The sequence below is a fragment of the Grus americana genome, chromosome 1 (assembly GCF_028858705.1).
Source record: "Grus americana isolate bGruAme1 chromosome 1, bGruAme1.mat, whole genome shotgun sequence".
NCBI lineage: Eukaryota > Metazoa > Chordata > Aves > Gruiformes > Gruidae > Grus > Grus americana.
In genome coordinates this window covers 41,687,905-41,704,684 of record NC_072852.1, presented here as the reverse complement: position 1 = coordinate 41,704,684, position 16,780 = coordinate 41,687,905, and the positions used below count along the sequence as shown (strand labels likewise).

Below are 16,780 nucleotides of genomic sequence, written 5' to 3'. Positions count from 1 at the left end.
TTCAGTGGGAACATGATTGTATCCAATGGGTAAATAATTGCACATATTTCACATCTCATTGTTACTGAAAACTGTTCTTCAAAAAAGGAAAATAATAGCCTGAATTCAAGGACTCTATTAAAAAGTCATTTGAACTGCATTCTAGTTGAAATCACTTTTGCCAATGAAAAGATCTTTTTGCTTATTCAAAATTTACACAATTAGAAAAGCACAAAAGACAGACTTTGCTCTCTATTCCAGTCTCAGTCTTCTTAGTCTTAAGAGTACTTCCAAACCCAAATTTTGTATTTTCTGTGGATCTCTGCTTTCTACTAGTCCCAGCATTTTAATCTGTTTTCAAAAATTCCTCACGTCACAACATACTTTTTCTTGCATGTTTTTCATTGTAAAACCTCAGTGTATCTATTCAGCATTATTAAACTGTTATCTCAAGTGAAATGGGAACATAATCAAAAGGCTGGGTATTATTTATCTTAGCCATGTCTCCACGTCAGAAAATTAAGACAGTGATAAATTACACATTACTATACAAAATTTTATTATCAGAGACAAAATTCAAATTTGTTCTGCTTAAAATACAGAAGATAAAGTTTCTCATTTAAAAAAAAAATCCATTTATTTAGAGTGGAATAAAAATTTAATGTTGAACACATAGTGGTCCCATATTTATGGAGTCATTTTTAAAGGCATATCATAGAAAAACACTTTTCTGGTAAACTGCAACAGAAATTCGTATTTTATTTGGCTAATGGTTTAAAATGCTGATTAGATCTATATTCAATAATTAACACTCTAAGAATAATTCTGCTTTTATTCTCAAATCCTAGGGTGCTTCAAACAATAAATGAAAAAAAAAACCAACTTGTTAAATTTGGCATTTTTAGATATACGGAGAATTAGTTAGTATCTACCCTTTATATGCAAAATATATGCTTTTCCATAAAAAAGAAAAGAGAGAGGAGCAGTTGGCGCTATATAAAGTAAGTTTTGATTTTAAATTCAGCAAAAAACAGATCAGCATATCCTGCACTTGAAACCTGTGCAGAAACAGGTTTCAACCTACATCACTTTCCGGAAAGACTGTTTCAGCCAGATGCATGATTTGATACATAATTTGAAGCACTTGACGAATCCCACAGAAATCAGCAGGACTGCCGCCATGCCTACGTATGTACATGCTGAGTCGTGGTCAACACAGCCTCACATCCTGCCTAAATCCAACTGCTTTGCTGAGCTGAAACTTTTGAGTAAGATCTGTAAATGCAAATAACCAATGAAAGCTTTGTCAAAGCAAATGGTCCAGAATTAGAAGCTATACACGCATGTATATATGGTACACAGAGAACTGTGACATTATGCAATGATCTGTATTTCCTTTTAATCAAAATGGCATTCTCATCTTGCAAACACTTGTTTGCGTGAAGCCATTGGTGAATTGTATCTATACCGAGCCAAGTCCACCTCTTATTTGACAAAGAATTGAATTCCAAAGAGTACAGATTTGAGAAGTGATGGAAAAGTATGTTCTTCTAATTACAGTATTCAGAATTAATCTAAGGCTGAGGCAGAATTAATAGAGGGACTCATCCATTATAACCAGCATTAATAGCTGCAGGACTTCTTTCTTCTTAAGGTGGCAAAAGATCTTACATGTGGAGTCTCTTGGGCAAATAATGCAATTTATTATCAAGCCTTTATTTTCAAGAGTATGACCCATTTATGTCATTGATGTGTGTGTAGTGGAATAGATTATTAGTTTTCAGGGAACTGGTTTATCTTCTGTAAAAACAGAGCAACTGAACACCTTTCAGTAAAACAACAGACAGGGAGCTACAATCTCTGTTTTTATAAGGCTATACGTCTCACCCACACCAAAGCCTACTGTCCCTCAAACATAAGAACAACATAGCAAAATTACATTTACACATATAATAAAGCTGTCTTTGTACAGGGTAGTTATACAGTAATTACAATGATGTTTCCATTAGAAACTGTGAGAATTCTTTTTTTCACAGAGTGTCTAAGTCCAAGGAAGTCCGTCTCTGCTGAAATCTACTGTTTGCAGGAAAAAGAGAGGGTGGTAGCCAGACTCTTCACAGTACAGTTTTCTGCAGTTCTCCAAACATATTATAAAGCTTTATCACATTGGAACCAATCACAAAGTATTATTCTAACAAAAAGCAAAAGGAAAACAAAAAACATTTGTCATCCAATATGTGCTACTGAAACATAGATACAAATACGCGAAACATCCTGTGCACCAGCCCAGCCGTCACCTCAGGGGGCTGTTTTGAAAGCAACGGGTTAGATCCTCAGCTGCAATTCACATCAGTCACTTCAATGGATCTACCTCACCCCGCACCAGCGGAGGATCTGCGGCCACGCATGTGTCCTCAGTTTGGCTACAGGTTACTTTGGAGTTACAGAAATGAACACATTAAGTGGACTGAAACATATCGCAGAGAACTGAGACTGCATCTTGGCTCTTGGCCTCGTCCGTTGTACCAGGGCTATCCTTATCGGGCAAATCCAAGCGATGGCGTCCAGGAAATGTCGGGGCACTCTGGCTAAAGCCTCCTGGCTCGTGACTGCCTGCTGCAGCACGGTCCCCTCTGCTCTCTCAGCGCTGCTCATCTCTCTGTTCTCTACCAACATCGCTTTGATATCCTTAGGAAACAGTGCACGTAAAATAAGCAAAGCATTCAGAAATGCTGCTTGGCAAAGTCGCACTTACTTCACTAGTTAGAAATCAGCCAAACATAAACGCAACGTTTCTGAGAAAGGACACTGGGTCTGACTCACAGCACTTGCTCTTGCAGGTGATTCTCCTTAAACACATCTCAATGAAACCAGCTCCACACCTGTTTTATAAAATCCAACCTCAACTGCATTATCATGTGGTGGTATTCTGAGGTCAAGCTACCTGCCACTGTCAGCATAAAGACACAAGATGGAACTAAGTTCAACCAGCATCTTCAAAATATACTTGATTTGAAAATTCTGTTCCAACTAGGGCGTATGGCCTTACTTTGGCGAAAAGTCCTCACACATAGCAGTCCCATTCTCCCCTTCCTTCTCATTGAAGACTGAATTGCTCATGTCAGCCCGGACTACCTGCTCAAGTCAGTGGTTTCACTGGGTTTCAGTATTGGTCTTAAGATAGGCAGAAGCTTCCACTGTCACATGAGAAACAAAGTGGCCAATTTTTTACCATTTTGTATGCAAAAAGGGAATTGCACAGACACTAGTGCCATACAGGTTTGCACAGGCATCTGAATTTTTTTTTATGGTATTAGTACAATGACTGCTATTACTACTATTAATCCTTCAAAACCCTTCATTAGAAAAAGGCCTGAGAAACTCGTGGCACATTTTCAAAATTAACAAAAATACCATAAATGAAAAGACTGTGTTCTTATGCACTGAAAAATCAAAATATCTTTTGACCATTTGAAATGACTTCTGAAGAACTTATATTTTAATATTCTAGACCTTGACAAAGATTTTAGTCAACAGTTGGGTTGACCAGAGCTCAGGGATTGAGGTTTATCTGTGCAATGCAGGCTCACTTTGTTTCCTGCTAGCACAAGGCAATGACACTAATCTCTGAACATCACCCACAGCCCGTAACAGGCAAAGGGACCTTCTGTCCCTCCCGTCTAGCTGAGACAAACTCGGATGGAAACTCTCTGCACTTCAGTGGTTCCCAGCTGCCTTCCTGACACGGGTGGGCTGGCAGCAGCGGTGGGTGATACAGCCAGCAGTTTTTGGAAAGCTCCATCCAACGCTGGGCAAACAGCCTCTATTCAGGCTGCTCAGAAGCAGGACAGTCCTTTTACTCCTTCATGCTCATACCGACAGTGTGGCTATAAACCCTGCTTAGGACAGGGAGCCTGATACGGTGAGTACTCATAACACAAGTGGTGGTAAGTTGATCATACATAAACAGTTTTCAAAGGCACATCCCTTTTCCTCAAAGAGAAGTCGCACATTTGACTCAAAGTCTATCTTCATTGACTTCAGTATTGGCTACGATCACGTGGAAAACTAAAACCTTATTATGCAGGCATCTAAACAAAGGCACCCTCATCTGCAAATCTTGGCTTCGCTTTATTCTATCCAAGTAATCAGACTTACTGACATTTTATGGGAAAATTATCTCTAGGGAGGATTTTTCATATGAATATATATGTATATATAAATAATATTTTCTTCTTTTATTCTTTACTACTAAGGATTTAATTGTATGGTTCAGGATCTTTGCTGTGAAAGTACCCTTCTGCATCAGTGGAGCTATTTGACGCTCTAAAGCTCAGTGAAATATCCACAACAGCCCAAAAGCTACACAAAATTGATCTTCAGTTTCCAACATAGTATCAGAATTCTTGCTATATTCACTGAAAAGATCATCAAAGGTCACAAATTTGGATGTACTTAAGGACATATATAGGTTTTTTCATCAAAATCAATGTCCAAGTACTCCCAGTAATAGCAGAAGTGACATTTCATTTCAGAAGAATGTTTTCACATTGTTCTGCCCTAGTCACAATTAGTAGCTACTATCACTTTAACAGCTATTAGCAGTGGATACATGAATAATTCTACCAGCTACAAAGAAACAGGCTGAGATTTTTGTGGTGAACAATGTTATAAAAATACAATGGGTATTTTTACAATAGGTATATTGTTATGCTGGCATAAAATCGTGTCTATGCCTATGTCTGCCTATATGATTTAGTAAGCCATAATAATTAATAACTGCACAGGATCCTGACTCATACAAAGGCTGATTAGAGATACAGGCCTCACTACATCTCTCTAAAATGATGCCCAGGGCTTGGGTGAGGTCCACGCCCACACTGGATCCACATTTTGCAGCACCTCCTCTCACTAGAAAGGAGATAATTCAATCCTGGATTTGAAAATGTTGAAAAGTTTGGGCTATTTGGCTTCCTAATCACAATCCAAATTATAAAAATGAGGTCCCTCATTAGATAAGGACAAAGGAAGAAACAGACTGGTAAAGGAGAAAGAAAATCAATAAGATAAATAGATTTTTCTATGCAAAGTGTATTAGAGTTTTCCATGAGGTATCATCTATTCTTTAAGACACAGCTGTGTGGAACTTCTTATTAAAAAAAAGTTTCTAAAGATATATAATAAAATGCAGGGGGGGGGGGTTTGAATATTGCAGAAAACAGCTATAGTTTTGCTGGATTTAATCCATTTAAATTTAATCCTGATTCAGTGTGAAACAGCAAAATACAAAATATAAAAGAATAGGGAATTATAATGGAAAGGCCAGCTCAACCTTAGCTATAGTAGTTAATACTAACATTACTAGAATACAACAATTATAAGCAATACATCAATAGGTATGTATAATAGATACATTTAGGGCTTGATATCTGTGGTAGACCAGTTGCTCAAGGCCACTAAAATTTTAATTTACATCCAACACCAGCTACATGTGCAAGAACTTCAATTCAAATGAGCAACAGAGGAAATTTCTGTGCACTGTGCAGAACACAGGCGAAATAAACTTTTGACTTTGGAACAAATTGTTACCCTGCCCTTTATCAGTGGAAAGACCAGAAACTTCTATGCGCATCCTGGAGGTATGTGGTTTAATCTGTAGTGCTGGAAAAGAAAAGTTATCGAAGACAATCTTGAACAGAATTGCAAAGGAACAGACCATTACGCATACTTCTTTTCTCAAAAATCCTCAAAGCAATTGGGCAACCCTCGAGGGCTTGGTTTTCTGCACACTCTTTGGATATTGTAATTTTGGACTTCGTTGCAGGGTAGAGGTTATATTAAAGAATATTTGGCCTGCTTTCTTATTACAACAAATCTGCATGTGATTTTGTTCAGTAGAAATTAAGAATGTGACGCTACATACTGGCATTGAGGTTGAGTTTGGTCAACCACATAAAATAATTCTTTGCACTTTTAAATGCCTTTCATCAGAGGATATTCAAGTGCTTTGCTAACATTAGTCAAGCCTCACAACACCCCTGTGAGGTAGGTAAAATACATAGGAGGAGGAGGATTTCACTCAGCTGGGACATGATAATGTCTCTGGGCATTAGGTTCACTAGCATTGCAACACAGCACAAGGATTTCATGCACCCAATCCACAAAGAGCACCCTCTGCACAGTAAAGGACACAAAACGACAGGCTCAAGATGGGTACGACAGCTTAATTATGGGATGTGTCTACCAGTTCTTGAGGAGCAGAGTACCATGGGAATGAGAGCCCAGAAAACAAAACTGTCTCCACACTACTCTGAAAATATCCAAAGATGCTTGGCTTTGGTTCTTTTTGCACTAACGTTTCAATTCACAACTTACTGGAAACAAGCAACCGGAACTGTAAAGCGTGTTGGTAACTTCCACACGCTGTGAAGGAAACCACTGGATAAAATGGCTGTTCTCTACTTTGGCTGGCCCCAATGTACAGGGCGTGATGTGGTCAGATGGTTGTGATAGGCTGGGATGGGATAAAGAAACAGTCGTACAGCTACATTCCCCCCTCTGAAGCTGCTGCAGTCTGGATCCTGAAATCTCTCTGTAGTTTTTGGGGGGTGGGGTGTGTTTCTCCATGATGCAAACATGGGAAAGTATTTGGCCCCCATCAGTTTTATCCTCAACATTTAGGACCAATGGTGTAGATGGTCATTGTACAAGTAGCAGTTCCACTGTATCACTGATCTTTCAAATTAAGGATTGAGAAAAAAGAAACAAGCATATAATTAAGAAAAGCATCACTCATCTACAACAGTCTATGTGCAATACAAGGAAACAGACAGAAAACCATGTTCTCGGTATTAGCCAGTACAAATAAGTGTGTGCGCGCGCACACACACCCCCCCCCCCCCTTTCTGCATACTTCACTTTTCTAAGTTGGTATAAATTGTACATCCAATATTTGCAAAAAGATTGCCCACATGGAGAATCTGACCTGTCTATCATAATAAATAACTACAGAGGCTGGTCTACCACATGCAAGACAGCCCTCTTGGTTAATCTTATACCTTTGCACGCAAGGTATTCTCCCTGTTTGCTAATTTCCATTTGAATCCTATGTTTATAATACTTGTGAACCATCAGCTGCATAACTTACTACTGCACAGGTTGGGTGACCCATCATGAATACCACCACTACCTTGTAAAATTGCTGAGAAGAGGTGGTTCATGGATTCTGTGCAATCAACGCAAAGCTCCCCTCAAACGCTGCGTATGTTCACAGCTAAAACTACACTGTTCCATTGATCTGCAGTGAATAAATGTATATAATTATAATGTATGGATGATATCCTTCTCTCTCATTCTCACTTTCTCTCTTACCCTCCCCCCCTTCTCTCTCTCCTCACTCTCTGTGCTGCTTATTGAAATATGGGAATATATAGACTGTAGATACAACAACTGGCAACTCAAGAAATGAGCTGGCATCTTTGTAATCATTAAGAGACAATTGGAGTGGCAGCTAGCCAGAAAGCTGACTTTACATCTCATACCACCCCAAGTTGGAAGCCTTCTGCATTTCCCTTTCCTCTCTTTCCTTTTGTTCATTGCAACACTGATTATCGTAGATAGTCTTTGTGCTTTGTATAATGCCCATCTTTGATGTAACTGGAACTCACATACAAAATGTGGCTGTTATATAGAAGCATGCTAGAATACAGGCAGGGACAGTACAAGCATGCACAAAATAGTCTTTGAAAGGGTTTTTGTTAGTTTTTCTTCAACATTTACATGCACCACTTAATATCATGTTTGGCTGTGTACACTGAGGACTGGATTTCACAAGCATTCATGATCTTCTCTTCTGAAAAGCTTCTTGACAATCTCACGAGAGCCCAGTGTAAAAAAAAAAAAAAAATCCCACAATTAAAAAAAGGAAAAAAAGACTTCTTCCTGCTGTCTGATCTTGTCTTCATTATTTTAATATTGAACACTTCTAAAATGTCTCCTTTTCCTCTTGCAGAGCTTCATGTTAAATGGTCGTCAGGAAAGATAGATTAGTGTGTCAAGGATTTTCTTAGCCACTGGAATAGTTCTTCCTTATAAAGCTTTTGCCACCGCACATTGGCTTCCACTGTTTCCACGGCACGAGAGAAAGAGGCAGCAGCTCCCTCTTCATAACTCTTTATAAAGTTCTTTAGCTGGAAATACAAGTTAACAGGTTAAATTTGCAGGAACTAAAGAAAGTAAGTATTTCCAGTACACACAAACAGGTCAAGCATTTAGGACAAACCTCCGCAATCACTGTTGAAGTAAATGTAGTATCGTGTCAAAAGATTTAATAGGAAATGTAATAAGACAGCAGACTGTCAATTATATGTGATGCAATTGCTTCAAATTGCACTGGAAGATATTGACATGTCAGTGCCGGATCACATTAATATCATTACCTCCTTCTCTCCTGTAGCCCAGCTGCTGCACTTTGCAGACAGCTGGGCTGCTCAACTTTTATATCTACCTAAGAAATCAAACTGGAAGCACTGGAAATGCTTCTAATTCAGGTTTATATGCAAATATCAGCAGAAGGCAGCCCTGATGCCCTTTTGTTTTATCCACCTTCATAACAAATTTATTTCATTTTGATTTGCAGAACGCCTTTGATGATATAATACAGGTCGATAGTTTAGAAAAAGAAGGGATAGTTACAGTGTGAAGAGAACGGCAAAATAGCAAGTGGGCACTCATTTGATGATCTTTGAATGCCTGAAACAGATTCCTTCCTTTATAAGAAATCTTTGATCTTTTTTCAGCAGGCTGAAAAGGCCCTTGCTCTGTTCTTGCGTATACTCAAATTATAGCACTATCACCTGGATTGTTATAGCTGATGGCACTGGTGTGCTTTCAATTACCGCTCTTTTTAAGTGAGAACTGCAAGGCTGATCTGCACACTAGGTTGCTGGTTATGTTGACTTGTATAAAATTAGGTGGGTTTAGCAACACTTATTCATAACTAGTTAATTTTAGTTTCCTGGTGATGCCGAATTCACCTTGTTTATTTAAATCTAACTTCCAACAACATCTCTTTGTGCATGGGCTCAAAACTGAAAAGGCTGTTCCTGCCTCACTCTCATCACAGTTAAAAGCATGGGAGGGACCTGGAAACTACTGAAATCAGCCCTTACCTATCTCTGTACTTATTTACCAAAATGTTTACATGGCCAGTTTCTTTCAGGGAAGTACAAACAAGCAGCCTGCCAATGCTATCACAGAGGTGGAAACTAAGAGTACAGAAGGCTTCCTTGTGCAGCACAGATACTCAAATCTGGCCAGCACTGTCAATCCCACCTGGGCAGCTTTGAGGAAACCAGCTGAGGCTCTTCCCTAAGTTCCTGAGGCCATTAGACTTGAGTGCAGACAAATGGTTGGACACAAAATATCCTCACACAATCAGAGTTCAATTAATGGTGATTATGCTGCATAAGAATAATTTGATCCATTTGGGGTAATGTCGAGCAGCTGTTAAGCAGAGCATAACACAATCACACAACTACCTCAGTCAGGGCAGATGTTAAGTTAAAATGAGAAATCTTTGCAATCTAAATAAGAAGTACTTAGCATTTAGAACAAATTATTGTGGTGTCATTTAGCCAGAATATCAGGTTAACAGCTTTTCTCACATGGAAATACCATAGGCAAAAGAAAAACAGAGAAGCCATTGGCAGCTTCTACTTTTAAGACTGAGGTTTTCCAGCACTGCTCTCTGCAGCACAAACTAATGCGGATAGAAAGATCTCACCTTTAGTTTCTCGACCAATAGTCAAGACAAAAAAACCCAAACCTACATATCCAGCCAAGCACAGAGCAGTGCTTGCATTACCCACCGCCTGACATCGACTCTACGCGCTCGGGCGCCTTTGCAATCTGCTCCTCATCCTCGTGCTGCCCAGCTGCAGCACAGGCCTGCGACTCCAACGAAGCAACCAGAGTTCCCAGACAACTGACATCTTATTGCTCCTGCCCTGCTCCCTGCTTACAACAAACACAGCCTCACGTGCCAAAAGGAATTTAAAAATTACCTCTCTTAGTTCTTCTTCGGTATTGAGGAATTCTGTGACCCCACTGATAAGCTTTGAATTCATAAATAATGCTTCTCCGTACCTGCAAGGGCAAAAAGAAGATGCACAGAGTTAGCGCAAGTGCCAGGCCAGCTGAAAATTAGAAGTAGTCTTCGTAAGCCAGGGAGAAGACGTGGGACTGATCCTGCGGATCCACGGCAATAGCACTGAAACTGGACACTGGCATTCTGGTGTTTCATGCTAAAAACCTGGACCGAGACCTTCTTCTAGGCTGAGCTATTTGCACTTAACTTTTAGTCGGATGCTATTAAGCAGAATGGGCTTATCTGCAGCCACAGATGAGAGCTCCAGAGGAGAGGACAAAACCACAACACCACCTCAAGCTTAACGAAACAGCTTTCCATGTAATGACACCAAGCAGCTCAAAATACAGATGCCAAAGGAGGAGTGGAGCAGCAACTATGGAGAAGTATTCTGAGGAACCCTTCTAGCTGTACCATTAAAACGGACTTTTTGAAGTGCTGCAGCCTTCTCTGCATTTTGTATTCATTCATCTCATCTACACTACAAATAGCCTCTCGATAAGTGAACTGAATCAAATTTTCTTGTTCCAGTACCTGATAATTAAAATAAATAATACTGATAGAGAATAATACTGCTAAAATAATCCCCTGGGCCATGATGCAGCATCTTCAAAGAACCAACCTGGAATGAAAATCTGAAAGCTTGGACAAGGAATATTTAAAAGCCAATGTATAATGGGGTAGGATATTCAGTGGCAATCAGCAATGACATTCGGCAGGTAGTTGCTTTGAAACTGGCCCTTCAAATCCTGCTGCTTCACTTGCTATTCCACAGGTTTTTTTCAATCCCCAGATGAAGCACTACATCACTTGTAAGATTATCCAGACTACTCCTGAAGTTTTGCATTTCATGTTGGAATAGTTTGTGGGTTTTTTGGTTTTTTTTCCAAACTCTTTAGTATGAAGAATGTAATTCCATTGGAAACCGAAAGTAGGTCTTTTATTCCAGATACACGTGATTCAGCATAGCAAAAGGCACTTGACAAATAGTTATCCTTATCTTTATCTGCGCATACATCCAAAGCAATATCTAGCTAATCTGAACATGACTGCTTTTAAGATAGGGAATCCAGCTCTCCTGTCAGACATGTGTAAGTGGTACCAATAGACTTCACTGCAATTAAGTTTATCCGGGGGAACAATTCAGTTCATACCCTGCTTTTACAAACTGATTTAGAGGAGGAATTCAAAATTCAATGTTAAATGAACTAGCACAGGCACAGCTTTCTGTTCTGCTTCTATTAATCCTAAATTAATTACCCTTAAATGCTTAGGTGCTGTAAGCCACAGTCTTTTCAAAAGGGAGAAAGAGAAAGGGAGAGAGATAGCGCCAGGGGGAGGGATAGAAAGACGGAGAGGGAGGAGAACTGGGTTTCCTTTGAGAAGACTCCCTTTTAGGGAGTAGACTGTGTTGCTTGCTACCTTGTGCTTGTGTGAGGGGAAACATAGGTATCAAAAATCCTACTCCCTGACCACTAATAACTGAATTATTCATGGATATTTCAGCAAGTACATCTCTTTTTCCAAAACTTCAGTCACACTGACATACACAGACATCCAGAGGCAAACGCCTCCTATGGGAAGTATGGATTTCATGGTCCTTTAAGCACGTTTAGGCTTTCTAACAAAGCCCTTTATTATTACAGTCTCAGCTTAGCCTCATAATTGACTGCTTGGAAAATTGGAAGCTCCTCTTGATGGGGTCTTTTGACAAGGTTACCAATCCACTTTACAGAAGCGACCTCATAAAAACCGCTGCAGGGATTTTATTTTTCTTACAGTCTGTACTGTAGCCACAGCGCAAACAAGAAGTAGCAGAATTCCTTTCACTGAGAATACCTTCCAGAATACCTCTGCTGATTACTGCCCATTACGCATACTTGGTAAAAAGTCAGCCAGTAACAGCAATTTCTAATAGGGTTCTGCTGGCAAAAATTCTAGAAAAGCCACCTCCCAAAGTAGTATTTTGCAGGTGTGAAACAAAAGAATAACCAGAAAAAGTGTTTGGTCTTGCAACCATCAGTCTTCCCACCCTTCAGAAGAAAGACAACAGCACTGCAGAACCAGGACCTTACATGCCTGAGCTCCCTGCAAACATCCTGGAGTCTCCACTTGCTTCTTTACTTCTGGGGATGTGAACCTCCAGTGCCTCACATTTGTAGAGGCTTTGAACTTGTGCAAACTCAACTTGAGAAGCAGCGTAGTCCATTTACTTTGCACAGAGGTAAAAGGCTTCCCAAATGTTGCCAAATTCCCAACTGCTGACAAATGATTCAGCACTTTAGAATGAAGGAATTCTTATAGACAGCTGTTGGATTAAATTTTCACACACAGACACACACATGCACACACGATGAAAATGATTTAGGAGCCAAGGTAGTGCACACTCAGGTAACAGGAATCAAAGCACAGCATTTTCAATTCTCTTTTTCAGAATTTTAACAGTCTTAGTCCCACAGATTTCTTACAAAAGACTTGTTAGGCACCTCAGTTTCTCAGTCACCTTTGTAAATGGGATGTGAGTGACTTTGAAGACTTTATACATTATCAGTACCTTCTGGACAATGTGAATACAAGCATACTGTAAAAATATTAAGGGGTAACAACATTTTGTTGTCATTCTAACTCTGACATGCTGTGTTTTAAAGTTAGAAGAAATAGCATTATAGTATAATTTAATCACCCTCAGCTATTTCATAGTACTATCATCTCAAACGTCAACACCTTTTATAATAAATTCAATGGAAAATACCACTGAGATATCACCTTATTAAATTAATGTTTCATACAAAGTATTTGAATGTTAAATATAATTAAATAATAAATTATAATTGTAGAAAAAAGACGCCTTGGGACAGAGTATACCTGAACTATAATTCTGTAATAAAGCTTGTATTTTAAAAATGTACTAGTGTGGCAAGCTTAAATCAGAAGCCTAATTTTGCATTCTATTATGTTACTGTTTCACTCAACATTAAGGGGCAAGGTGTTAGACTAATTCCACCCTCTCAAAGTCTCTCTTAAAAGGTTTCAAGCTATAACTAAAAAACAAAGTTATTTTCAAGACACATCACATATGTACAGCTTGCATGAACTATTTTATTCCACTGCGTTGAATCTTTTGGTAATTGATATAAACTTAACTGGGTGCCCCTTTCAGAAAAATGCAAGTGCTACAATAGTTTTGGTGGCTCTGACTTGTGTTTGGAGATCAACCCAGATGTAGATAACATAAAGTCAGTGTTGGGCAAAGAGACAGACTCTCTGTTATTTTCTCATTAAAAAAGGACAATAACAGGTTTCTGATGAGGTCTTCCTGATTGTTAGGAACTCAGAGAACACATCATTGCATTCCAAGCAAGTGAGATAGATAAATAAAATTCAAATTTTAGGTGAAATTAAGCTATTTAAAATTAAAACACACAAAAAGTTTGGCATGTGGCATAGTTTTATTCTAAAACTTGTCCATTTGGCCACACTACTTAACCTTGTCCATGTCTAAAATCACAGGTGTTAGCCAGGTTGTCAGATGAACATACTTGCTAAGGCAGGACACATCTTCCGCATATGTGTTTGTAGCAATACACATTTTGACAGATTTATGCCTAAACTCTGTATAAATCCCTGTAGGAACCTGAAAAATTACTTATTATCCAGAGCATAACTAACTGCACTGGGCTGCATAATAGTAATGGGTCTGCCATCCACTTTCTGTGTAAAAGTCCAGTTCCTGGAATAATCATAGCAGAAGCAGAGGATTCTTAATTTTTAAACTCTTCAGCACTCTTAAAGCTTTTTTGGAAATTGCTTTCAAAAAGAATGGTCCTGAAATATAAATTTCCAAAACCAATTCCAGCTCAAACCTATTTTCCCAGCTGAACTTCTAAAATCCCACTATACTATAAAGTATTATCCAAAACAGCATGAACAACTTTTTGAATCTTTAGCACAGTCTCTGAGTTTCCTTGACTCTTTTGATGCGATGAAACCTATAGTAAATTTGTACCTGTACTCATCAGGCACTAGGATTTAGTTGCTTAAATACAGCATCTTAAATATACCATTTCATATATTCTGTGACACATGAGATGGCTCCTCCAAGTCCAGAATGGAACAGATCTCCAATACTTTTTCTGCCAACACCATGGGAGTGACCTGGTGTGGGGTGTCTGAAGTTCTTGGACACCTGCCTTTAAGAACCTGACCCTCATCGGAGTTGTGGTCCCTTCTAATCTGTCAGTATCAGATGAACAGCTGTGAAATCTTTCAGACCCTCAGGCTGTCCCTAAAGAGCTAAAGAAATTTCTCACTCACTGAATTAATATCAAAATCTTCATCAAAAAGGATTTTAAAATGTTGACTGGGCTTCTGAGTAGGAGCATGTAGCACTTGTTCAAAGAGAAACAGAAGCAGGTATAAGAAACAACCCTGTCTCATTCCTGTTCATCTATTTTTAATTCAAAATGTTGCTCCTCTATTACTTGAAACTCACCTGAAACAGAGTGGAAGGAAAGGGGATGACACTATATTAGCATCCTTTTGAAAATGGGATTGTTTCAAAAAGGGTTTGGTGTTTTTTCCACAGTTGAAATAATGTTCTTGAAAAGATTTTTTCTCTATCGGACTTAAAATCAGCAAAATTCCTTTGGGAACTGCTGCTTTTTTATCTGTGTAAAACTAGAACTGTAGCACTTGACATATAGATAGAATTCATTATCATAAGCTCAGACATAATACAGTAATAGATATATATACAGATGATCGCTAAGAGATAAATGTTCCTATGCATGTGTGTGATAATCCATGAATAAATGCATTTATGACTCATATGTATGTATTTCATATTTAGAGACATCTCTGTTTATGGATTAAAAGAGAATGGACTAGATTCAGGAACTTACATGAATACATACATATACAATACTTACACAAATTACATCAAAATAAGAAATTGAAAATAAATTTTGACTTTTTATCTTTACCTAGCATTTAATATTTTCCATTTTTCTCTGAAAAACTTCCAAGCAAGATCCCTTCCATGTGGATTTCGAGCTACGTGGATTATCACATCAATTGCATCCTGATCCAGGACAACTTCTGAGTTGAGAGATAAATTCAAAAGCCTAGTGGGAAAAACAAGGAAAAAAAATCCTATTTAGTTTCACCAACACAGTTTAACAATAGCACATCATAAAAGTCTCAGGGGGAAAAAAAAAAAAATCAATGCCAAATGGTTTAAGTCTCCAAGTGAGTTCAGTGGTTTATTTCCATGATTCCAAAGATGAGACACATTTATGAATGAGAAAAATCTTGATGTAAAAGGATTTCATTAAAAGCTGAGTGGGACTTTACAGGTGCATTTTTATGAAATCAGTAAGATCAGACTGGTCAATACATTTAAATACAGGATATGCTGACAAAAAAATAACAGCAATTATCATAGGATTTCAAACATTTCCAATGAACATAGGAAAATTTGGAAGGAAAGGCCTTAATATGTGTCAATTTTCATATGCATTAATGCAAAAAAATAAGACAGTTTAAACAGACGGCAAGTCTGAGCTTGAAAAGCAAAGTTCTTTCATTTAGACCAAAGCTCAAGTGATGATCCATAAATGTTGAAGTGATTACTGGTAATAGTCAGGTACAGATATACAATATTTTTGTACCTGTTAAGCAAGTTTCTGTCATCACTGCAAGTTAAGGCTTCTAATAATATTTTCTTCTCAGACACCGCTGTGGTAGAATGAAATTTCATCCAAATGAACTCCCATACATCTTCATCCATCAGTGAAACTCCTGTACAGTAGACAATGTCTCTCACATTGAGTGGGATTCTACAAAAGGAAATCAGTAATGGCATTGTAGTAAATAAGCAGCCTCCTGATACTGGAAACAAAGGAGGAACATCACTACATTTATGAGACTCCAAAATTAAAGTGTAACAGTAACCATTTTTTTGAAAATTACATTTGCACCTCTTTACTGCCACCAAAATCTTCCAGGCCATCCTAACGGATTTTCTAATGGGCAACACATGCTTGCTATTCTTTTTATAAGGCTGTTGCATTGTCAGGAGACTATAAATTATGGTCATCCAGTTCATCAACACATAATGTGCCACATAACCTGCAGGACAGGTAACATAAGCTCTCCAAATTAGCACGGGATCTTATCGCTCTGTTGCTGGGCTCTAAGCCAAATCTCTTCTTCTTGTCCTTAGTACTGAGGTTGTAGAACAGGAGCTGATCAGCCAGAAACTTCTCCTTGCCTGTGCTGTAAAGTGCTCCATCTTCATGTAGTAACATACAAGGAAGGATGTGCTGAGACAACGCTACTTAAAAATGGTGTTTTCAGGAGTGAAGAAAACAGAAAGATCTGTTCGTTTTTTCAGCATATTAACACCAGTACAAAACCGGCTATGCTGTAGGATGGTTGTGAACTGTGATTACTGCTCAAGTAATATAAACTCAGACTACAGTTAAATGAAAGCTTCTTGAAGCCAAATTCAGACCTAGTATAGGATGTGCCTATGTACCATTTTCTTCTAAAAAGATCTCAGCTGGGCTTTCAATTTCCTACCCTGCTTATGCTTCCTATATGAGCACAGAAGCTGAAACATTTGCGAGCTAAAGGGTATTCCTGCAGATAAAG

General features: G+C 38.5%; 1 protein-coding gene across 2 annotated transcripts in view; it reads right to left on the bottom strand.

Moving 5' to 3' along the window:
• Positions 1 to 523: 523 nt before the first annotated feature.
• Positions 524 to 16,780, bottom strand: part of TRHDE (thyrotropin releasing hormone degrading enzyme) — a 222,951-nt gene continuing 206,694 nt past the window's right edge. For both annotated transcript variants that reach the window (XM_054807940.1, XM_054807947.1), the window contains 4 exons: positions 15,796 to 15,963; positions 15,109 to 15,249; positions 10,044 to 10,125; positions 524 to 8,168 (listed from right to left, as the gene is read on the bottom strand). In XM_054807940.1, coding sequence (XP_054663915.1) covers positions 8,025 to 8,168; positions 10,044 to 10,125; positions 15,109 to 15,249; positions 15,796 to 15,963 — 535 coding nt within the window. In that variant the 3' untranslated portion in view covers positions 524 to 8,024. The remainder of the gene's footprint in view (positions 8,169 to 10,043; positions 10,126 to 15,108; positions 15,250 to 15,795; positions 15,964 to 16,780) is intronic.